We start from the raw sequence: 23,237 nt of genomic DNA, 5'->3' as shown, positions 1-23,237 counted from the left end.
GAATTCATTGAAAAGATAGGAAGAAATGACAGATTCTCAGTCAGGTGTGGTGGCGCATGCCTGTAGTCCCAGCTACTCACAAGGCTGAAGTGGAAGGATTGCTTGAGCCCAGGAGTTTGAAGCTGCAGTGAGCTATGATCATCAGGCTACACTCCAGCCTGGGTGACAGAGCAAGACTCTGTCTCTAAAAAAGTAAAAAGAAAGAAAGACATGCAGAGTACAAGCCGGGTGCAGTGGCTCCCACCTGGAATCCTAGCACTCAAGGAAGCTGAGGTGAGAGGATCAATTGAGGCCAGGAGTTCAAGACTAGACTGAACAACATAGCAAGACTCCATCTCTGTACAAAATTTAAAAATTATCCAGGCGTGGTGGTGCATACCTGTAGTCCTAGCTACTCTGGAGGCTGAGGCAGAAGGGTTGCTTGAGCTCAGGGGTTTGAGGCTGCAGTGAGCCATGATCATGCCATTGTACTCCAGCCTAGGTGACAGAATAAGGCCCTGTCTCTAAAAAACAGAAACGCAGATTCTCACACCCATCCCAGACTTCCCACATCAGAGACTCTCAGAATGAGCCTCGCAATCTGTATTTTATTTTATTTTATTTTATTTTATTTTATTTTATTTCATCTTATCTTATTTGTTTATTTATTTTGAGACAGAGTCTGACTGTCACCCAGGCTAGAGTGCAGTGGCACAAACTTGGCTCACTGCAACCTCCACCTCTGGGGTTCAAGCAATTCTCCTGCCTCAGCATCCCAAGTAGCTGGGATTACAGGTGCCTGCCCCCACACCCACCTAATTCTTGTATTTTTTGTAGAGATGGGGTTTCACCATGTTGGCCAGGTGGCTGCCTGGGCCTCCCAAAGTGCTGGGATTACAGGTGTCAATCACCATGCCTGGCCACAATCTGTATTTTAATAAGCTATCTTAGTGATTCTGATGGACAGTCAAGTGTGAGAATCACTGGCCTAGCATAAAACTTCAAATGAGATCTCCTCCAGCCACCTGTGTCTGACTTGCACTACAAGGGAGGGTGGATGGTGCAGAGTTCTGTCCTCAGCAAAGACATAATCTGGAGGGTATATCATAAGATAAAGGCATGTCCCTCTCGGTCCTGGAGCTTGGAAGAAGCCATTTTTTTTTTTTTTCAGATAGAAAAGTTGCTAAGGGAGCTGGTGGATTTCCTAGAACTATTATTCTTCCAAATTTGCTCACCATCCTATACTTACAGCTTCCAGTCTGCCCCCACTTGAGGGCCTGGGGCAAACTTGACTTTTAGAGGAGCTGCTTTCTAGTGAGGACTGCCCCTGACAGCTGAAGACCTGCTCCCACCCCACTATAACTGTATTAGTTAGGGTTCTCTAGAGGGACAGAGCTCATAGGATGGATGGATAGATAGATAGATGATAGATGATAGATGATAGATAGATAGATAGATAGATAGATAGATAGATAGATAGATAGATAGATAGATAATAGATAGATGATAGACAGATAGATAGCTAAAGGGGAGTTTATTAAGTATTAACTCACATGATCACAAGGTCCCACAATAGGCTGTCTGCAAGCTGAGGAGCAAGGAAGCCAGTCCAAGTCCCAAAACAGAAGAACTTGGAGTCCGATGTTTGACAGCAGGAAGGGTCCAGCATGGGAGAAAGATGTAGCCTAGGAGGCTAGGCCCATCTAGGCTTTTCACATTTTTCTACCTGCTTTATTTTCTAGCTGCGTTGGCAGCTGATTAGCTGGTGCCCACTCAGATTAAGAGTGGGTCTGCCTTTCCCAGCCCACTGACTCAAATGTTAATCTCCTTTGGCAACACTCTCACAGACACACCCAGGATCAATACTTTGCATCCTTCAATCAAGTTGACACCCAGTATTAACCATCACAGCCACCTTATGAAGAGCCTGTTTTTAGAGGCTCCTCTGTGCCTGTGGGCCTTCTCTCTTGGCCCCCGTGAGAGCATGTGTCAAGGCACAAGTCCTAGGCAGTAGGGAATGGTCTCAACTCTACAAGAGGACTATTAAGGAGGCCCCAGGTCAAGCTCAGGTTGGGGACAGTCATATCCTGCAGATGACTTCAAATCAAGAAGCACGCCCCTCCACACATCCTCTTTGAAGCACTGATTAAGAGTCAGAAGGACAGGGCGTGGTGGCTCACGTATGTAATTCCAGCACTCAGGGAGGCTGAGGCGAGAGGATTGCTTGAGGCCAGGAGCTTGACACCGGCCTGGGCAGCATAGTGAGACCCTGTCTCTATTTTAAAAATAAAAATAATAAAAGGCCTTCAAGATTGCTGGGTCTGACTACATAAAAGTTAATATGTTCTGCATGACCAAAAAAAAAAAAAACCCACATAAACTCAGGCATTCCAAACTAGTTAAAATATTTGCCACTGTTATGACCAAGAATTATTTTATGGATAGGGTTCTTGCAGGCTGAGTACAGTGACTCATGCCTGTAATCCCAGCACTTTGGAAGGCCAAGGTGGGAGGATTGCTTGCTTGAGACCAGAAGTTTGAGACCAGCCTGGGCAATATAGTGAGACCCCATCTCTATAAAAAAGAATGACTAGCCAGGGATAATGGCACAAGTCCCAGCTACTTGGGAGGCTGAGGCAGGAAGAAGGCTTGTGCCCAGGAGTTGGAGGCTGCAGCAAGCTATGATTGCACCACTGCACACCAACTTGGGCAACAGAGCGAGATACTGTCTCGGGAGAAATAGAAATGTGTTCTTGCAAATCAAAGACTAGATACCCCATCCAAAAAGTTAAAGAGCAATGGCTATAATTTGGTTGATCACAAGAAAAGAAGTATACATTGAATTCACACAGATGAGAAGATTCTCAACTGCACTCCAAAAAAAAAAAACCCCACAATGATTGTTTTCCACCCGTCAGGTTGTCGAGTAACACTCAGTGTTGATGAAGATGCAGGAAAACCAGGACTCTCAAATTCAGCTGGTGAGGGTACAAATTGGTGCAAGTTCTTGGCCTAACTCACACCATGGCCCAGCCTCAGATGAGGGAGCCCAGGGAGTGAATGGCCTAGGCCAGCAGTCAGGGTGCAAATTGGTGCAAGCTCTTGGCCTAACTCTGAGGGCAGTTCAGCAAACATGTCAACACTGAAGATGCACATACCCTATGAATCTGCCATTTCACCTGCAGGAATTGACCCAGTGGTTATCTCTGCATTGGGCACAACGTGTTAGAACAAAGATATTCAGCACTGTGAGAACAAGCAATTGGAACTATTTAAAATGTCCATCCGAAAGGAACTAAGTACTGTAAGTGTTGGAACAGCTACATAAAAGGCTGGGAGGCAGCCATTAAAAAGAAAATAGTAGCTCTCTATAAAGTGATGCGAGGCCAGGCCCAGTGGCTCATACCTGTAATCCCAGCACTTTGGGAGGCCCAGACGGGTGGATCACCTGAGGTCAGGAGTTAGAGACTAGCCTGACCAACATAGTGAAACCCCGTCTCTACCAAAAATACAAAAATTAGCCAGGCGTGGTTGCGGGTGCCTGTAATCCTAGCTATTTGGGAGACTGAGGCAGAAGAACCGCTTGAACCAGGGAGACAGAGGTTGCAGTGAGCTGAGATCGCGCCACTGCACTCCAGCCTGGGCGACAGAGTGAAACACCATCTCAAAAAAAAAAAAAAAAAAAAGTGATGTGAAACAATCTTCCAGATGTATTGCTAAAAGAGAATGTGTATGCACATTAAAATCTGGAGTACACACTGGAAGCTGGTAATAGTGTTTGCCTTTGCCGAGGTGAAACTGCGGGTCTTAGGTGAAAAGGAGACTAATCTTTCATTACATACAATTTGGCATTCTTCATGGTTTTTTGCCCCATACGTTTATTATAGTTATAAATTTTAGCCACACGTCTTCTTATTTAAAACAAGCATAATGGCCAGGTGCAGTGGTTCACACCCGTAATCCCAGCACTTTGGGAGGCCGAGGTGGGTGGATCACCTAAGGTCAGGAGTTCAAGACCAGCATGACCAACATGGTGAAATCCCATCCTACTAAAAATACAAAAATTAGCTGGGCATGGTGGCAGGCGCCTGCGATCCCAGCTACTTGGGAGGCGAGGCAGGAGAATTGCTTGAACCCGGGAAGCAGAGGTTGCAGTGAGCTGAGATCATGCCAGCACTCCAGCCTGGGCAACAAGAGCAAAACTCCATCTCAAAAAAATAAAAATAAATAAGTAAATAAAAATAAAACAAGCATAATGTTGGAACAAGGTGGCTGAGTGCGGTGGCTGAGGCCTGTAATCCCAACAAACTTTGGGAGGCCAAGGAGGGGGGATTGCTTAAGGCCAGGAATTTGAGAACGGCCTGGGCAACATAGTGAGACTATGTCTTAAAAAAAAAAAAAAAAAAAAAAAAGACAAAAGAAATAAGGTGAATTCCTTTTGACACCACCCAAATTATACATTATGCTTTCAAATTTAAAAATACTAGCTTTTTAAAAAGTAGAGGCTTTCATCACAAAAAGACAAATATTATATGATTCTACTTATATGAAGTAACTAGAATAGGAAAATTCATAGAGACAGAAAATAGAATAGAGGTTACAAGGGCTGGGGGATGGGGGGTTATTGCTTAATGGGTACAGAGTCTCATTCTGTTTGGGTTGATTAAAAAGTTCTGGAAATGCACGCCTGTAATCCCAGCACTCTGGGAGGCCAAGGTGGGCAGATCGCTTGAGCCAGGAGTTCAAGATCAGCCTGAACAATATGGTGAAACCTCATCTCTGCAAAAAAAGTACAAAAAAATTAGCTGGGCATGATGGTGTGCACCTATAGTTCCAGCCACTTGGGAGGCTGAGGTGGGAGGATCACTTGAACCCAGGAGGTTGAGGTTGCAGTGTGCCATGATAGATAGCACCATTGCACTCCAGCCCGGGCCACAGAGTGAGACTCCATCTCAAAAAAAAAAAAAACAAGTTCTGGAAATGGATAGTAATCTTGGTTGCAGTGTACTTAATGCCACTGAAGTGTACGCTTACAGTTGGTTAAAATGATAGATTTTATGTTATATATTTTGCCACAATAAAAAAATTGGGGGATGCAAAAAAAAAACAACTAGGGGCTTTGACATCAGAATGCTTGGGCTCTAGTCTTTGGTTCTATCACTTCTCAGCTGTGTGTACTTGATCAAGTGGCTCTATCTCTTTAAGCCTCAGTTTTCCCATCTGTGAAATGGGGCTGCCTAACAGTGCTGGCCTCACAAAAATCCTGCAGGGATTCTTTTTTTTCTTTTTTTTTCTTTTTTTTTTGAGACGGAGTCTTGCTCTGTCGCCCAGGCTGGAGGGCAGTGTCACAATCTCGGCTCACTGCAAGCTCCGCCTCCCAGATTCACGCCATTCTCCTGCCTCAGCCTCCAGAGTAGCTGGGACTACAGGCTGGAGTGGCATGATCTCAGCTCACTGCAACCTCTGCCTCCCAGGTTCACGCCCGGCTAATTTTTTGTATTTTTAGTAGAGATGGGATTTCACCGTGTTAGCCAGGATGGTCTCGATCTCCTGACCTCGTGATCCGCCCACCTCGACCTCCCAAAGTGTTGGGATTACAGGCGTGAGCCACCGCGCCCGGCCAGGGATTCAATTACTTCATCCATACAAAATGCTCTCTCTGCATGCCTGAGGCTCCTGTAGGAGGTCAGGATTAGAAGAGTAGGGAGGCTGGAATCAGCAATTGGACCAAACACTAAGACCAGCAGATTCGAGTGGAGCAGGGACCTAGGGAATTTGTAAAAGCATCAAATCTGGGCTGGGCATGGTGGCTCACACCTGTAATCCCAGCACTTAGGAAGCTGCAGCAAATGGATCTCTTGCACCCAAGAGTTCAAGACCAGCCTGGGCAACATGGCAAAACCCTGTTTCTACAAGAAATACAAAAATTAGCCAGGTGTGGTGGCATGTGCTTGTAGTCCCAACTACTTCAGAGGCTGAGGCAGGAGGATTGCTTGAACTCTGGGGCAGGGGTTGCAGTCAGCCAAGATCATGCTGCTGTACTCCAGCCTGGGCAACAGAAGTAAAACACTCTGTGTCCAAAAAAAAATCAAGTCTGGATTTTTATATCACTTTGTATTTACAAAATTAAAAAGAAATTGTGTTTCCATAATGTAAATTGCAAAATGTAGATTTGAACAAAATCTTGTTGGCTGATGGGAGTACATAAAAGATGCAGCGATTCTTTACCTGGGGGCTGCTAACCTGCACTGCTGGCTCTGCCACTTATTAGCTGGGTGACCTCAGGCAAGTTACTTAATTTCTCTGTCCTTCAGTTTCCTCATCTGTAAACGGGAGATGATAAGATTCTCACTTCATTAGGAATGTTGTGAGGATTAAATGTGTCAAGTGCTTAGAACAGTGCCCAGCACACAGTAAGGCCTAAATAAATGTGTTAAATAAATGAACTTCAAATAAGCCAGAAAGTCTTTTGTTTTGTTTTGTTTGAGACAAAGTCTCGCTCTGTTGCCCAGGCTGGAGTGCAGTACACAATCTTGGCTCACTGCAACCTCCGCCTCCCCAGTTCAAGTAATTCTCAGGTCGCAGCTTCCCAAGTAGCTGGGATTACAGGCACGTGCCACCACGCCCAGCTAATTTTTGTATTTTTAGTAGAGACTGGGTTTCACCATGCTGGCCAGGCTGGTCTTGAACTCTGGACCTCTGCCCGCCTTGGCCTCCCAAAGTGGGATTACAGGCATGAGCCACCTCGCCTGGCCTAAGTTGAGGCTTTTTTTTGTTTTTTTCTTTTTCTTTTTGAGACAGAGTCTCACTCTATCGCCCAAGCTGGAATGCAGTGGCACAATCTCAGCTCACTGCAACCTTTGCCTCCTGGGTTCAAGCAGTTCTCATGCTTCAACCTCCCTAGTAGCTGGGATTACAGGCGCCCACCACTGCACCAGGCTAATTTTGTATTTTTAGTAGAGATGGGATTTCACCACATTGGCCAGGCTGGTCTCAACCTCCTGGCCCCAACTGATCTTCCTACCTCGGCCTCGAAAAGTGTTGGGATTACAGGCATGAGCCACTGCACCTGGCCAACCCTGAAAGTTTTAGCATTTGTGTTTTCAAAACGGGGATTTATTTTTTACGTGAAGAAAACAGTGTCCTAGCCAAAATATAGTCATGGGGCTGAAATGAACCTGGAGAGTTTCCTGGGGTAGGTTTGACAAGAGGTGGCTTGAGAAGGCCAAAAACAGGGAAGGGATGCTCAACTGATGGGGTGAGGCTATAAGACACTGAGGCTCAGAGAGGTTCAGAAACTTGCCCTGGGGACACACAGCAATAACAGAACCTGAGTTTCAACCTCAACTCTCTCTTCCCCAGTGCCTCCCTGACTGGCAATTTTTTTTTTTTTTTGAGACAGAGTCTTGCTCTGTTGCCAGGCTGGAGTGGCATGATCTCAGCTCACTGCAACCTCTGCCTCCCAGGTTCAAGCAATTCCCCTGCCTCAGCCTCCTGAGTAGCTGGGATTACAGGTGTGCACCACCATGCCCTGCTAATTTATGTATTTTTTGTAGAGACAGGGTTTCACTATGTTGGCCAGCCTGGTCTCGAACTCCTGATCTCAAGTGATCTGCCCACCTTGGCCTCCCACTGGCTGGGAAAATCTTGGTGATTGGGGGCTGCAGGTCTGGGGGCCACTGGTGGCCCCTTGGCAAATGTGGCCCTTTCCTTTCAGACCTCCAGGACAAATGTAGGCCACCTTGTTCCCCTCCACATGCTAGGGAGCTCATTCCTGAGCCAAGGTCTGGAAGGAGGACTAAGATCTGGAACGTCTTCTGTAGCCTCTCTCAAGGGCTACTCCTGATTGGACTCATTTGAGGACCTTAAGCAGGGGCTGGGTTGCACCCTCCCAAAACTAGCTTTGTCTCACCCACCGGCTGATTCCTGAAATTCCTAGGTGGGTGTCTCACCTACGTCTATGTGTGGAGGTTGTTGATTCTCTAATCGAGCTCAAGATTTGAATCCTGATTGGAAAGCACCACCACCACCCCACCTTACCCCCACCCCAGGAGGGATTACCTTTGTCTTTCTCAAGGACTAAGTTTGCACCCCAGCAAGAAGGAGTTGGAGAGATGCTTTAGTGGGTTGGGTTAGGGAGAGAGACCACGAGGAGGCTTGGGGTCTGAGGCTGTGGACTTCAAGACAGGCTTTCAAGGATTGTTTTGGAGATTGAGGGAGAAATGTGAAATGTTTAGAAACATGCCTGGTACATGCCTGGCTCATTAATGGGGCCAAGAGGGGAATGTTGGAGAGGAAAGGAGATAGGGAAGAGGGGGAGATTTAGGAAGAGAGAGAAAGCCCCAAGAGATGGCCATGGGCCTGTACATGGCAAAGACCCTTGCCCCCAGCACCCAACACCCACCCTCCCTCCCTGGTTGCATTTGAGGGTGCAGTGGGGGAGCATAGGCTGATGTAGGGAAGGGGAGGCCTTCATTACCCCACTACAGCTGCCCTAGGAGAAGGGCCCACAGGAGTTCTGGTTTACCCCAGGCTGTCTGGGAGCCGATTCCTACCCTTAAAACATTTTCTTTCTTTTCTTTCATTTTTATAGAGACCGGGTCTCGCTATGTTGCCCAGACTGGTCTCGAACTCCTGGGCTCAAGGAATCCTCCCACCTCGAGCTCACAAAGTGTTGGGATTATAGGCATGAGCCACCTCGCCTGGCTCCTTAAAGCATTAAGGGCAAGATTTGGGTGCCGAAGTCTCCCAGTCTCCTTAGCTGTACCGGGACAGGCTGTTTGTTTCACAGTTAAGAGTTTGGGAGTCAGGCAGGCTGGAGTTGGAGCTCAGCTGCGGGACAGGTAGACCCCCACCTGTCCAAGGGATAACTTGGTGGTGGGAATTTGGGGGGATCGTGAGGCATTAGCAAGCCAAGTGCACAGCATGCTGACCCCCAGGCACTGGACCCACCCTGGCTATTGCTCTGATAGCCTCCAAATGGCTGCTATGCTGCTCCTGCCCTGCTTGGAGAGGGAACGAGGGTAGGGCAATGATGGGAGAGCTCTGGGCTGAGAAGCCAGAAACAGCTTTATCTGCAGAAGTCAGGGAAAATTGAAATCTCAGAATCAGGGCCTTGGGTGAGTGCAGGGAGGGCAGATGTCCGAGTGGATGACAATCTGGTTGGTTACAAGTCGCTGGCTGTTGGAACGGGAGCCTAGCTGGGCCTCACCTCCCCCGATCCCTTGGCACCAGATGATAGAGAGTGGCGCCATCCTAGCTACAGGATGGTGAGCCCACTGGGCAGATTCCCCTCCCCAACCCTCACAGAAAGCAGAACCTGGAGGAGAGCCGTGGTGGAGGGGAAGGAGGCTGCACATTTTCCTACATTTGGGTGGGAAGGAAGAAGATGCTTTCTTTCCCAATACAAAGCAGTTCTCTTTGCAACTCATTCATTCATTCAAAAAATATTTAGGGAGTGTTTCCTGAGTGCTATAACACTAGTTCACAGGAACCGAAACACTTAGAGGCAAGGTTTTATGTGTTTTGTTTACTGCTATTGTCCAAGTTCCCAGTAGATGCTCAGTGAACGTTTATTGAATGAATAAATGAATGAATGATGGATGGATGGATGCGTATCAGCATTGGGCTAGACACTGAAAATACAGTGGTGACCCAGCCACATCTCTCATCCTCCAGGAAACTCCATGGACCCCCATTCTCTGGTCCCCTCCCCATCTTCACCTCTAATCTTGAACTCCCAGTAGGGCCCCACCAATGGTGGCTGGGCCTGAAATGGGCAGGGCTGTATTCTTGTTGGATCTTATGATCCAGCTGGCTAAAAACCCTATCCTGAAGACCCCTCTACAAAGGATCTCATTCACTTGAGGAGGTGTGGTCACCATGTCTGGGAACCCTGTTGTTTTGTTTGCCTTATGTACAAGGACTGAACTGGCCTCAGTTTCTGTTTCAACACATGCTATTGTTTGCCAAATCAACTCTGATAGGGCCCAAATGGCTCTCTCCCCTACAGTATAATGATAAAAAGAAGCACTGTTTTTTTGTGTGTGGTTTGTTTGTTTTGAAAAGGAGTCTTGCTCTGTCACCAGGCTGGAGTGCAGTGGCACAATCTCGGCTCACTGCAACCACTGCCTCTCGGGTTCAAGCGATTCTCCTGCCTCAGCCTCCCAAGTAGCTGGTACTATAGGTGTGCACCACCACGCCCAGCTAATTTTTGTATTTTTAGTAGAGACAGGATTTCACCATGTTGGCCAGGATGGCCCTGATCTCTTGACCTCGTGATCTGCCCACCTTGGCCTCCCAAAGTGCTAGGATTACAGACATTAGCCAGTGCGCCCGGCCAGCAGCATTTTTTAAGTATGACTACATGCCAGGCATGTGCATTCTTTCATTGAATTCTTTCAGCAACCATATGGGGTAGGTACAGTTTTTTAATTATTAATATTATTTTTAAATTTTTCTTGTGTGTTGAGATAGGGTCTCACTCTGTTGCCCAGGCTGGAGTGCAGTGGCTCAATCACAGCTCACTGCAGCCTCAACATCCCAGGCTGAAGCGATCCTCCCACCTCAGCCTCTCCAGTAGCTGGGACTGCAGGTGCACACCACTACGGCCAGCTAACTTTTTTATTGTATTTGTTTTTGTAGAGACAGGGTTTGGCTGTGTTGCCCAGGCTGGTCTTGAACTCCTGGGCTCACGCAATCTTCCCACCTTGGCTTCCCAAAGTGCTGGGATTACAGGCGTGAACTGCCACACCCAGCCAGGTACAATTATTATCCCCCTTTTACACACAGAGAAACTGAGCTCTCTCACTGCAGGATTTCAATGTATCTTTACAACAATCCAGTGAAACAGGTAATGTAATTGTCTGCATTTCACAGAAAAGAAAATAGGCTCAGAGAGCTTAAGTAACTTGCCCAAGGTCACACAGAGCTAGCAAATGATGTGACTGGGATTCAAACCCAAGCAGTTTGACTGTAGATCCCACTCTGTTCACCCCAGCCTGCCTCTCCTCAGCTTCTTGGTGTCATCTGAGAGGTGAGTGTGGAGGAATTTTTTTCTCTGTGACATGGCTCTCGAAGCCTTTGGTTCACCCACAGCCAAGTGTAAGGTGTCGGCTTTTCACAATGCCAGGAACCACCCTGGGTCACTGTGCGGGTGAAGATTCTAATCTCCCCCAACAAAGAGGGTACTCAGCCCCTTGCCTTCAGGGCACCACATTCCCAGCCTTCAAATTTCCCTGGAGAACTGGCTTCCTCCAGCCAGATGGCCTTTGTAGGGGCTGAGGGGGCCATGGACCCTGGGCCTCCCTCCCAAGGCTTTGGATCCAAGGCCAGCTACTATGCCAGCCCAACTCTGGCACAAGGTGGGGAACACGTGGCCCAGACCAGGGCCCGGAAAGACAAAGCTGGATTTCAGAGGTTGGCAGGAAATGGAGACAGAGCAGGAAACAGAAGGGGCTAAGAGAAAAAAATGTCACCGGCCAGGTGCGGTGGCTCAAGCCTGTAATCCCAGCACTTTGGGAGGCCAAAGTGGGCAGATCACCTGAGGTTGGGAGTTTGAGACCAGCCTGGCCAACATGGAGAAATCCCCGTTTCTACTAAAAATATAAAATTAGCTGGGTGTGATGGCGCATGCCTGTAATCCCAGCTACTCAGGAGGCTGAGGCAGGAGAATCGCTTGAACCTGGGAGGCAGAGGTTGCAGTGAGCCGAGATCGCACCATTGCACTCCAGCCTGGGCAACAAGAGTGAAACTCCATCTCAAAAAAAAAAAAAAAGTCACCATTCTTTCCCTTTCTTGTCTCTGATTCATGCCTTCCACCTGGTGTTTGGCAAAGAACATGTGTATTTAATAAACTGCGATGCCATGGAACGCATTCTGGAGGCTGAGGGCACAGGGAGCCCAGCTGACCCAGCATGTATAAGCGCTTACTATAGAACAGGCATGGGAGCCTAGTGCAGTGGCTCATGCCTGTAATCCCTGCACTTGGGGAGGCCAAGGTGGGAGGATTGCTTGAGCCCAGGAGTTTGAGACCAGCCTGCCTGGGCAACATAGTGAGACTGTCTGTAAAATTTTTTTTTTTAGTTAGCCACATGTTGTGGCACCTGTAGTCTCAGCTACTTGGGAGGCTGAGGTGGGAAGATCACTTGAGCCCAGGAGTTCAAGTCTGCAGTGAGCCGTGATTGTGCCACCGCACTCCAGCTTTGGTGACAGAGTGAGACCGTCTTTTAAATGAAGTACAGGCATAGGGAGCAATGTTTTGCCTGTGTCCTCTCATTTAATCTGCACATAATAACCCTATCAAGTAGGTACATCCTTACCATCACCATCATCATCACCATTACCATCCTCATAGTCACCATCACCACCATCCCCCTTATCAGCTCTCACCATCACCACCACCATCATCATCACCACTATCATCTGCATCATCACCATCACCATCACCATGCTTACCATCACCACCATCATCATCATCACCACTATCATCCCCATCATCACCATCACCATCCTCACCATCACCGCTCTCACCGTCCTCACCACCATCACCATCATCACCATCATGATCACCATCACCATCACCACCATCACCCTCACCATCTCCTCCGTCATCACTGTCACTATCCTCATCATCATCACCATCACCATCATCATCACCACCATCACCCTCACCACCATCACCCTCACCATCTCCTCCATCATCACCATCATCATCACCATCACCATCATCACCCTCACCACCATCACCCTGACCATCACCTCCGTCATCACCATCACCATCCTCACCATCGTCACCATCACCACTATCACCCTCACCAACACCTCCATCATCACCATCATCATCACCATCACCATCCTTAGCACCATCACCATTATCATCACCATCATCAGCATCATGACCACCATCACCCTCACCATCACCTCCATTATCACCATCACCATCACCATTCTCACCATCATCACCATCACCACCAGCAGCAACATTATGGTCACCCACATGGCTTCCCAGACCCAAAACCCAGCCCACAGATGGGGTAACAGACCCAAAGGACATGATGACACGTCATCTCCTAGAAAGATGGCTAAGAATTTGGGCTCTAAAGCCTGAAAGACCTAAATTTGATTCCTAGTTCTGCCGCTTTTGAGCTGTGTGACTTCAGGCAATTGACCTAACCTCTCTGAACCTCAGTGGCCTTGTCTGTAAAATGGTGGTGATCACAGTTCCTCCTCACAGGGCTGTGGTGAGAGGCACATGAGCTGATGCCTGTGAGGCCCTGGCACAGGGCCTGGCTGAAATCATAAAAGGAAAAAACAAACACTCTGCAAAGGGGGCAGCAGTTAAGGGAATCGCTCAGGGCATCTGGTTGGTAGTTCCCAGCAGCTCAGTCTCTGGATGGCAAGAAGTAGGTGTTGCCCAGCGTGAGAACGGGCACTGGAGAGCAGTGTGGGGACATGACTGGAGAGACCACTCAAGGGCCTTTTTTTCTTCTCAAGGAGCCAGGGTGTGGAGGGATGGGAGGGGAGCTTTTGTGTGGAACAGGGTCGAGAGTTCAGAGCTGATGCTGCCACCAATCCGTTCTGAGAGAGAGCAGGGAGCAGGATCCTTTTCCAGGCTGCACGGAGGAGCTCTCAGGGAAAACTCCTTCCTGCTCCTGTCCCAAAGAGTTCCCCAGAGCTGCCGGCACACACCTCCACCATGCATGATGGCATTTCCTTGTGGGCTCATCTCTCTTTTTGATGATTTGCTTCTAAATAGCAGTAAAGGTGGGCACCGAAGGGCAATGCTATGCCAGGAAATCCTGAGTGTCTTGCCTCCAGTCTCTAGGGCTGCCACAAACGCCTGTGGGGTATGTGTGCTGCCAACTCCAGGGATGTCATTGTCAATCACACAGACTACATACACGATGAAGGGCGCTCCTTGGGGTTGTATAGGGCACAGCCTGCACGACCACACAGGGCTGCCCTGCCAGCCTCCTTCTTCCTGCAGAAGGTATAGAACTGTTTTGAGTGCCTCAGCTCCAGCTGCAGCTGAAGGCAGAAAAAGGTTGAGTGTAAATGCCAATCAAGATGCAAATGGCCCAGGTTTGCTGCCCAAGGCTTGTTCTGGAGAAGATTGTGTCTGGGCATTGTGGTGACTGGTGATGGTGGTGTATTATTGATTGTCCTTAATATAGATTATCAGGAGGCAATATAGCAAAGTGGTTATGAGAGCAGGCTCTGGAGCAAACAGACAGGGTTTCAATTTTGCTTTGCTACTTACTCTCACTGTGTGATTTGGGCAAATCAACTGACCTCTCTGTGCTTCCGTCTCCTCGTCTAAAAAACAGGTGTATACTAATATGCGGCCAGGCACAGTGGCTCATGCCTGTAATCCCAGCACTTTGGGAAGCCGAGGCTGGTGGATCACCTGAGGTCAGGAGTTTGAGACCAGCCTGGCCAACATAGTGAAACTCCGTCTCTACTAAAAATACAAAAATCAGCCGGACGTGGTGGTAGATGCCTGTAATCTCAGCTACTCAGGAGGCTGAGACAGGCGAATTGCTTGAACCCGGGAGGCAGAGGTTGCAGTGAGCCTAGATTGCACCAAGGCACTCCAGCCAGGGCGATAGAGTGAGACTTTGTCTAAAGAATAAAAAATAAAATAAAATAAAGACTATAATAATATGCATGAGTGTATTCTAGCTCTCCCTGTCTTTCAGAGTGGCTTTAAGGAGATGAGATAATGTGAGTAAAGCTAAGCACAGTGCCTGCTGCACAGTAAAAGATCACTAACGGTCAATGAAATCGCCAGCCAGAAAGGTGGGGCACAGAGTCACCCGTAGGAAGGCAGCTCCCTGAAATCCCGCCAGCATGATGGAGGATTTGGGGCCCAACCTGAAGTCTTTGGCCTAGGACCAGATCAAGTTGGTACTTGATTGGGCCTTGTCAACATAACCCTTTCATAATCAAGTGCTACTAAGATTTCTGAGATTGTGCAGGGGCGATTCTGTGTGCAAACACCAGGAAGGAGGAGGAGGCCTGCAATCTGGTTTTTTGGTTTTTTTGTTTTTTTTTTTTTGAGACAGAGTCTCACTCTGTGCCCAGGCTGGAGTGCAGTGGCGTGATCTCGGCTCACTGCAACCTCCGCCTCCTGGGTTCCAGCGATTCTCCTACCTCAGCCTCCTGAATAGCTGGGACTACAGGCATGTGCCACCATACCCAGCTAATTTTTTGTATTTTTAGTAGAGACGGGGTTTCACCATGTTAGCCAGGATGGTCTCAGTCTCAATCTCCTGACCTCGCGATCCACCTGCCTCGGCCTCCCAAAGCGCTGGGAGTACAGGCGTGAGCCACTGTGCCCAGCCCAATCTGGGCTTCCTTGCCCTCAGTTAATTCCTCCAGCCTAGGGGTCTGCATACTATGGCCCAAAGGCGGGTGTTTGATCCACAAGCTGTTTCTTGTGCAGCTTGTGAGTTAAGAATGGTTTACATGGTTGAAAAAAAATCACATTTCATGGCACATGCAAATCAAATGAAATTCAAAATTCAGTGTTCATAAGTGAAGTGTGGTTGAAACATAGCCACGCCCAGTCATTTACATGTTATCTACGGCTGCTTTTGCGCTATGATGGCAGCATCGAGTGGCCACAACATAGACTGTATGGCACACAAAGCCTAAAATACTGCTGCCTGGCCCTTTTCCGAAAAAGTTTGCTGACTCTTGCTCTAGCTTTGTGGCTCCCAAACTCTGCTGCATGTATTATCAAATTATCTAGGAAACATTTTATTTATTTATTTTTTTTGAGACAGGATCTCGCTCTGTCACCCAGGCTGGAGTGCAGTGGCACAATCTTGGCTCACTGCAACCTCCGCTTCCTGGGTTCAGACGATTCTCCTGCCTCAGCCTCCTGAGTAGCTGAGATAACAGGAGCACGCCACCACGCCCGACTAATTTTTGTATTTTTTTGTAGTGACGGGTGTCTCAAATTCCTGGGCTCAAGTGATCCTCCCACCTCGGCCCCCCAAAGTGCTCAGATTACAGGCGTGAGCCACCTTGCCCAGCCACGTCTCAAATGTTAACATGCACATGAGTCGCTAGGGGTCTTGTTAAAATGCAGATTCTGATTCAGTAGGTCAGGTGGGACCCATCTTTTGTGTCTCTAACAAGCTGATGATGCCAGTGCTGCTGGTTCTGGTGCCCTACTTGGAAGAGTAAGGTGGCGGGCTGGTGGTTCTCAAACTTTAGCGTGGCCAGAGCCTCCTGGAAGGCTGTTAAAACCCAGAGAAGGCTGAGGATTTGCCTTTCTAACAAGCCCTCAGGTGATGCTGTTTCAGCCAGTCTGGGGACCAGACTTGGAGAACTGCTGCCCTCAGCTCTGCACTGACTCTCTCCAAGGGTGGGGGGGCCCCACAGTCCACACAAGGTGGGATTTTTACTCTCTCTGAGGCCAGACTCCTTGACACCCAGTTCTCACCGAGGGAATTAGGTCTCAGTTGGCTTCTTCAGTCAGCTGTCTCTGATCAGACCCAAGCGGTTTCCTCAAGTTCAAACCCACGACTTACAGACATGACTGGAGTTGTGAGACAGCAGAAGTTCTGGTCCATGTGTTGCAAACCTCTTCCCCATTCCAGGGGGTTCTGATCCATGCAGTTTACAGCCGAGGCCCCCTCTGAGGAGCTCTCACATTAGACACCACTGTGGGCCTCTATACAAACGAATTTGAGCCCCAGGCATGAGGTCTTGGGTAGGCCCTGGCCTTCAGCTTCAGGCCTGGAGCCCCAGGGATGGGAGGGGAAGGCCACACCCCCACAGAGAGCTGTGGCTGCTGCAGCGTCAGGGACAGGGGCAGGGCCCTCTCTTGGGTCAGGCTGGGCCCAGAGCCATCTCCTCAACTGCCTTGAACAAGAATGACCACCTAAGCCCCAGCCGGTTTCCCGGAGTCCTTGAACTTGAGAGTGGTGGTGGCCGGATCTGGATGAGTGAGCTTAAGGAGATCAGAGATTATGAATTGCTGAATTCTCTTCCTGGACTTTATTTTATTTTATTTTTTTGAGACAGTCTCGCTCTGTCGCCCAGACTGGAGTGTAGGGGTATGATCTCAACTCACTGCAACCTCCGTCTCCCAGGTTCAAGTGATTATTCTGCCTCAGCCTCCTAAGTAGCTGGGACTACAGGGGTGTGCCACCATGCCCAGCTAATTTTTGAATTTTTAGTAGAGATGGGGTTTCGCCATGTTGGCCAGGCTGGTCTCGAACTCCTACCCTCAAGTGATCCAATGTGCCTCAGCCTCCCGAAGTGCTGTGATTACAGGCATGAGCCACGGCGCCTGGCCTTCTTTCTGGACTCTCAACAGCATCATCTGCTTGCCTCTGGCTGGGGGTCCCTGTTCCTCTGAAGGCCCCGCCTGTGTGTGGGAGTGTGAGCAGGGCTGGTGTCTGCTGTCCATCCCAGGCAGGGCTATCAAGTCCCGTAGGACAAGACAGCACACAGAGCCTGGACCCTGGGAAAGGCAAGGGTATTAGGAGGCTTGGACCAGCCCTCAGGCAAACCCTTGCTCTCCGCTCTCCAGCGGGGTGACCTTGGGCAGCTGTCTATGCTGCAGAGGCAATGATCCCCCCAGCATTGACTCAGGGATTAAATGAGATGATAGCTTAAAGTGCCGTGACAGTTCCTGGCACATTAGGTACTCAGCGGACGGTGGCTGCTATCATCAGCATAATAATAGATATTGGCCAGACGCAGTGCCTCACACTTGTAATCCCAGCGCTTTGGGAGACTGAAGCAAGAGAATCGCTTGAGTCCAGGAGTTTGAGATCACCCTAGACAACGTGGCGAAACCCTACCTCTACAGAAAAAATACAATTCGCTGGGCATGGTGGTTTGCACCTGTAGTCCCAGCTACTCAGGAAGCTGAGGTGGGAGGATCGCTTGAGCCCGGGAGGCAAACGTTGCAGTGAGCTGAGATAGCACCACTGTACTCTGGCCTGGGTGAGAGTGAGACCTTGTCTCAAATAATAATAATAGATATTAATTATGATGATTTAGTTATGTAAACTGCCCTGACACAAACTCTCTCCCACTCCCTTGGAGCCTTCCAGATAAATCAGTTTTTGTTTGTTTGTTTGTCTTTTGCCTGAAAAGCACCTATTTGGCTGCAACTGTATTCATTCCCATATTAAACCCACATTTAAGGGCCTACAGTGTGCCGGCCATTGATCTAGGTCAGCACTATCCAACATACATAACACACAAGCCACAGATAGGAATGGCATAAGCAATTAAAAAATTTTTTTTATTTTCTCTTTTGAGACAAGGTCTCACTCTATCACCTAGGCTAGAGTGCAGTGACATGATCATGGGTCACTGCAGCCTCGACCTCCCGGGCTCCAGCTATCCTTCCACCTCAGCCTCCCGAGTAGCTGGGACTGCAGGTGCACACCACCATGCTTGGCTAATTTTTTTTATTTATTTATATGCTTTGTAGGGACAGGGTCTTGCTCTGTTGCCCAGACTAATTTTGAATTCCTGGCCTGAAGTGATCCTCCTGCCTGGGCCTCCCAAAGTGCTGGCATTACAGGCATGAGCCACTGTGCCCAACCCAGCAATGTAAAATTGTCATAGCCACATTTTAAAAAGTAAAAATAAACAGATCAAACTAATTTTATTAATATATTTCATTGAACCCATATATCCAAAATATTACTTCAACATATAATCAATATTAAAAATGATTTGTGAGTTTTTAAATATTCAATATGTCTTTTAAAATATTTAATTGTGGAAAATACATGTGTGTAAAAAATTTACACTGTGATCATTTTTAAGTGTGCAGTTCAGTGGTCTTAACTCCATCCACATTATTGGTCCTCAGAAAGTATTCCGGGGGCTGGGCATGGTGGCTCATGCCTGTAATCTGTAATCCCAGCACTTTGGGAGGCTGAGGTGGGCAGATCACCTGAGGTCAGGGGTTCGAGACCAGCCTGGCCAACATGGTGAAACCCCATCTCTACTAAAAATACAAAAAAAAAAAATTAACTGGGCACCACCATGGGAGCATGCCTGTAATCCCAGCTACTTGGGAGGCTAAGACAGGAGAACCGCTTGAACCTGGGAGGCAGAGGTTGCAGTGAGCTGAGATCACAGCACTGCACCCCAGCCTTGGTGACAAGAGTGAAACTTCGTCTCAATAAAAAAAAAAAATGGGGCTACGGAGGAGGGAGGATGACCTCCATTCACAGAGGACTTCTTGAAGGAGGTGGCACTAGAGCTGGGCCTGGAAAAAGGTAGAGGATTTGTGGGTAGAGGTAAAGATTTTGCACTCCAGGACTGAGTAACAGCATGAGTGAAAGTGTGGTGGTGGGAATTCCCAGGGTACCCATGGGCTCCAGCATGTGGTTGCATGGGTACATTCAAATAAGAAGCCTGTCATAGGCACTGATCTCTCTCCATGCCAGACACTGTGCTAGGTGCTTCACATTTACAATTTAATCTTCACATCAACTCAATGAAGTCAGTACTATTTTCCCCTGGTTTTACAGATGGGGAAACCAGGGCACAGAGAGGGTGAGTAAATTCCACAAGGTCACACAGTGAGTAAGTGACCCAACTTGGGTTCGAACCCAACTTCTTAACCACTACCCCATTGTAAAGGAAAGTGCAAGGAATTAAAGGAGACATCTAGGCTGGGACCAGGTTGCAAGTTGTCTTGGAATCCAGCTAAGGGTTGAGGGGCCTTTATTCTATAGACACCAGTAGCCCTTGAAAGTTTCTGACAGGAGCGTGACATAGACAGCTAAGTCTCAGGGAAGTGCAGGCCAAAGACTGAATCTTTCATTTACCAACCTGGGAAATTCCCCTTCCAGCATCAGTGCTTTCTAAGGCAGCCTTGCAATTAAGTATCTAAACTCAGCAACCACCTACACATTTCATCCTTCTTTCTCCCTAACGAATTACAGTAGCCAACCTTCATTCAACAGGATGCCGAGAGCTTTATATGCATTTTAACCCTCACTGAAAACAAAACAAAAACCCAAGGAGAGAGATACTATTGCTGGCCTCATTTGCAAATGAGACAACTGAGGCTCAGAGAGGTGATGCGATTTTGCCAAGATCACACAGCCACCCAGCCAGTAAGAGACGGGATGAAGATGCCACTCAAGTCTGTCTAACTGAAAAGCTCACTTTTTTTAATTTTTATTTTATTTTATTTTTTGGAGACAGGGTCTCGCTCTGTTGTCCAGGGTGGAGTGCAGTGGTACAATCATAGATCACTGCAGCCTGGGACTCCTGGGATCCAGCGAACCGCTCACCTCAGCTTCCCAAGTAGCTGGGACCACAGGCATGCACCACTTCACCCAGCTAATTTGTTTTGTTTTGTTTTTGTTGTTGTTGTTATTTTTAGAGAGGGTGGTCTCACTATATTGCCCAGGCTGGTCTGGAACTCCTGGCTTCAAGCAATCCTCCCACATCAGCCTCTCAAAGTGCTGAAATTACAGGCCTGGCATATTTTTAATAATAATAGGATTATTCCTGTTTCCCAAAGTGAAACAGAGAAAGAGAAACTATAGCTTGTCCTCCTACATGAGCCTCCAGACATTATCAGGTTGACCTTATTTTTCTGACTCTATTCTGGGACACCGCATTTTATTCCCAGTGGAATAACCACCTCCCTTCTCCACCTCTACCCATCCCACTCCACCCCACACACACACGTCCCTGGCATCTTCCAAGCCTTGGCAGAAACTACCCTTTCCAAGTTGCCTCCAGCATTGGCAGGGAGGCAGCAGACGAAACTGACCACACTCTTCCCTGCTGGCTGTCAACACACACCACCCATCCTGGGCAAGTGGCCACTTCCATTTCTGGGGATGGGCAGGGCCATGGGCTTAGGTGCTCACCATTGGCACCCCCCCAAGTCCTCTTTGTCCACTGGGACACAATGACATGGCTCCTGGCATGGGGCCTGGTGGGCGGGGTGTTTTCCTGTGTAATTGTACTTGTACAGGATAAAGCCCGGTGCAGCTGAGTGCTCTGGCAATAAGGAAAGCAAACACAGCAATAAGACTCTGTCAACAAGGGTATGGGAGAAAGGAGCCATCCAGGAAATGCAAGCTCTGGTGCAGCCACCTCCTCTGAAATCCCTCTTTGGTTCACTCCGTCCCCAGCAGGACAAGTCCAGAAACTATGAAAAGAGTTGTCAGGCTGCTAGAGACCCAAGGCAGATTTTTCTAGTTGATTGAACGCTCTCCCTTTTGGTTGCTTTTATGAATTTTTCTTTGAGGTTTTTTTTTTTTCCGAGACTGGAGTCTCACTTTGTCGCCCTGGCAACCTCCACCTCCCAGGTTCAAGTGATTCTCCTGCCTCAGCCTCCTGAGTTGCTGGAATTACTTTCCTGCACCACCATGCCCAGCTAATTTTTGCATTTTTAGTAAAGACGGCATTTCACCATGTTGGCCAGGCTGGTCTCGAACTCCTGACCTCAAGTGATCTGCTCACTTCAGCCTCCCAAAGTGCTGGGATTACAGGTATGAGCCACCGTGCCCAGCCTGTTTTTTGAATTTTTTTTAAACTATAAAAGTAATACAATTTTGGAAAACAGGTACAAATATCAGAATGCAAGTTGAAGTGTGCATCCGATCTTAACTTCTTATACAAACCCCTGTTCTGCCAAATAGTAGAAACTTAATTCCAACCCCTCCAGCATCTCCCCAGATCCTTACACCAGGGTTGTACCTAAATTCAAGGAAGGAGGCTGGACATGGAGGCTTACACCTGTAATTTCAACACTTTGAGAGGTCGAGGCAGAAGGATTTCTTTAGACCATGAGTTTGAGACCAGCCTGGGCAACATAGTGAGACCCTGTCTCTAATAAATAAATAAATAAATAAATAAATAAATAAATAAATAAAAGCCACACAGCTGTAGTCTCAGCTACTTAGCTACTCAGGAGACTGAGGTGGGAATATCTCTTGAGCCAGGGAGTTTGAGGCTGCAGTGAGCTATGATTGCACCACTGCACTCCAGCCAGGGCAACAGAGCAAGACCTGTTTCTAAAATAAACAAAACAAAAAAATTCTTGGAAGCTTAACTTTTTTTTTTTAAGTCTGTATTTCCTGCTTCCCTACAACTATCTTTGCCTAACAATCGATTTTTTCATATACTTAGAATCTTGGTTTTTTTCAAGCAGCATTCTATTACAAGCTTTTTCCCATTTTGCTATTAAAAATTATCTTCTCATTTATTATTTTTATGATGCAAGCAATATATGTTCATTGTAGGAAAGTTACAAAGCACAGATAAACTAAAAACAATTTCTTAAAAATAACTCAAGATCCTGCTACCCAGAGATAATCATTATAAACATTCCGGTTAATGCCATCTGTATTATTTTTCCTATGCACACAGATGCATATAAACCTACATGGTTTTTGTTTTTTTTTTTTTATTTTTTTTTTTTGAGACGGAGTCTCGCGCTGTCGCCCAGGCTGGAGTGCAGTGGCGCGATCTCGGCTCACTGCAAGCTCCGCCTCCCAGGTTCACGCCATTCTCCTGCCTCAGCCTCTCCGAGTGGCTGGGACTACAGGCGCCTGCCACCACGCCCGGCTAATTTTTTGTATTTTTAGTAGAGACGGGGTTTCACTGTGGTCTCGATCTCCTGATCTCGTGATCCGCCCGCCTCGCTCTCCCAAAGTGCTGGGATTACAAGCGTGAGCCACCGCGCCCGGCCCCACATGGTTTTTTTGTTTTTTGTTTTGTTTCTTTGTTTGTTTTGAGACAGAGTCTCGCTCTGTCACCCAGGCTGGAGTGCCGTGGCGTGATTTCGGCTCGCTGCAACCTCCGCCTCCCAGGTTCAAGCAATTCTCCTGCCTCAGCCTCCCGAGTAGCTGGGATTATAGGTGTGCGCCACCATGCCCAGCTAATTTTTTTGTATTTTTAGTAGAGACAGGGTTTCATCATGTTGGCCAGCCTAGTTTCGAACTCCTGGCCTCAAGTGATCCACCTGCCTCGGCCTCCCAAAGTGCCAGGATTACAGGTGTGAGCCACCACACTCAGTCATTATTTTTTATTTTTACAAATTTATGGGGAACAAATGCAGTTTTGCTACACGGATATACTGCCTAGTGGTGACGTCTGGGTTTTCAGTGTAATCATCACCCCAGTAGTGTACAGCATACCCATTAGGTAATTCCTCGTTCCTAACCCAGCTCCTACTCTCTCAAGTCTCCAGTGACTATTATGTTCTTTTATTGCTATTGCCCAGGCTGGAGTGCAGTGGTGCA

At 47.9% G+C, this 23,237-nt stretch overlaps 1 protein-coding gene across 2 annotated transcripts in view; it reads left to right on the top strand.

The window, feature by feature from the left end:
• The window catches only part of SCNN1B (sodium channel epithelial 1 beta subunit), an 85,366-nt gene that overhangs the window by 5,723 nt on the left and 56,406 nt on the right, over positions 1-23,237 (top strand). Inside the window, exon 2 of one of the 2 annotated variants that reach the window (XM_030799788.1) lies at positions 19,497-19,521. The exons of the other annotated variant lie outside the window; for it this stretch is intronic. Coding sequence (XP_030655648.1) covers positions 19,497-19,521 — 25 coding nt within the window. The remainder of the gene's footprint in view (positions 1-19,496; positions 19,522-23,237) is intronic. 2 annotated transcript variants of the gene reach the window in all.

The sequence above is a fragment of the Nomascus leucogenys genome, chromosome 2 (assembly GCF_006542625.1).
Source record: "Nomascus leucogenys isolate Asia chromosome 2, Asia_NLE_v1, whole genome shotgun sequence".
In the NCBI taxonomy this organism is placed as follows: Eukaryota; Metazoa; Chordata; class Mammalia; order Primates; family Hylobatidae; genus Nomascus; species Nomascus leucogenys.
The sequence above is the reverse complement of the archived record's forward strand: the minus strand, read 5'-3'. Positions and strand labels throughout refer to the sequence as shown.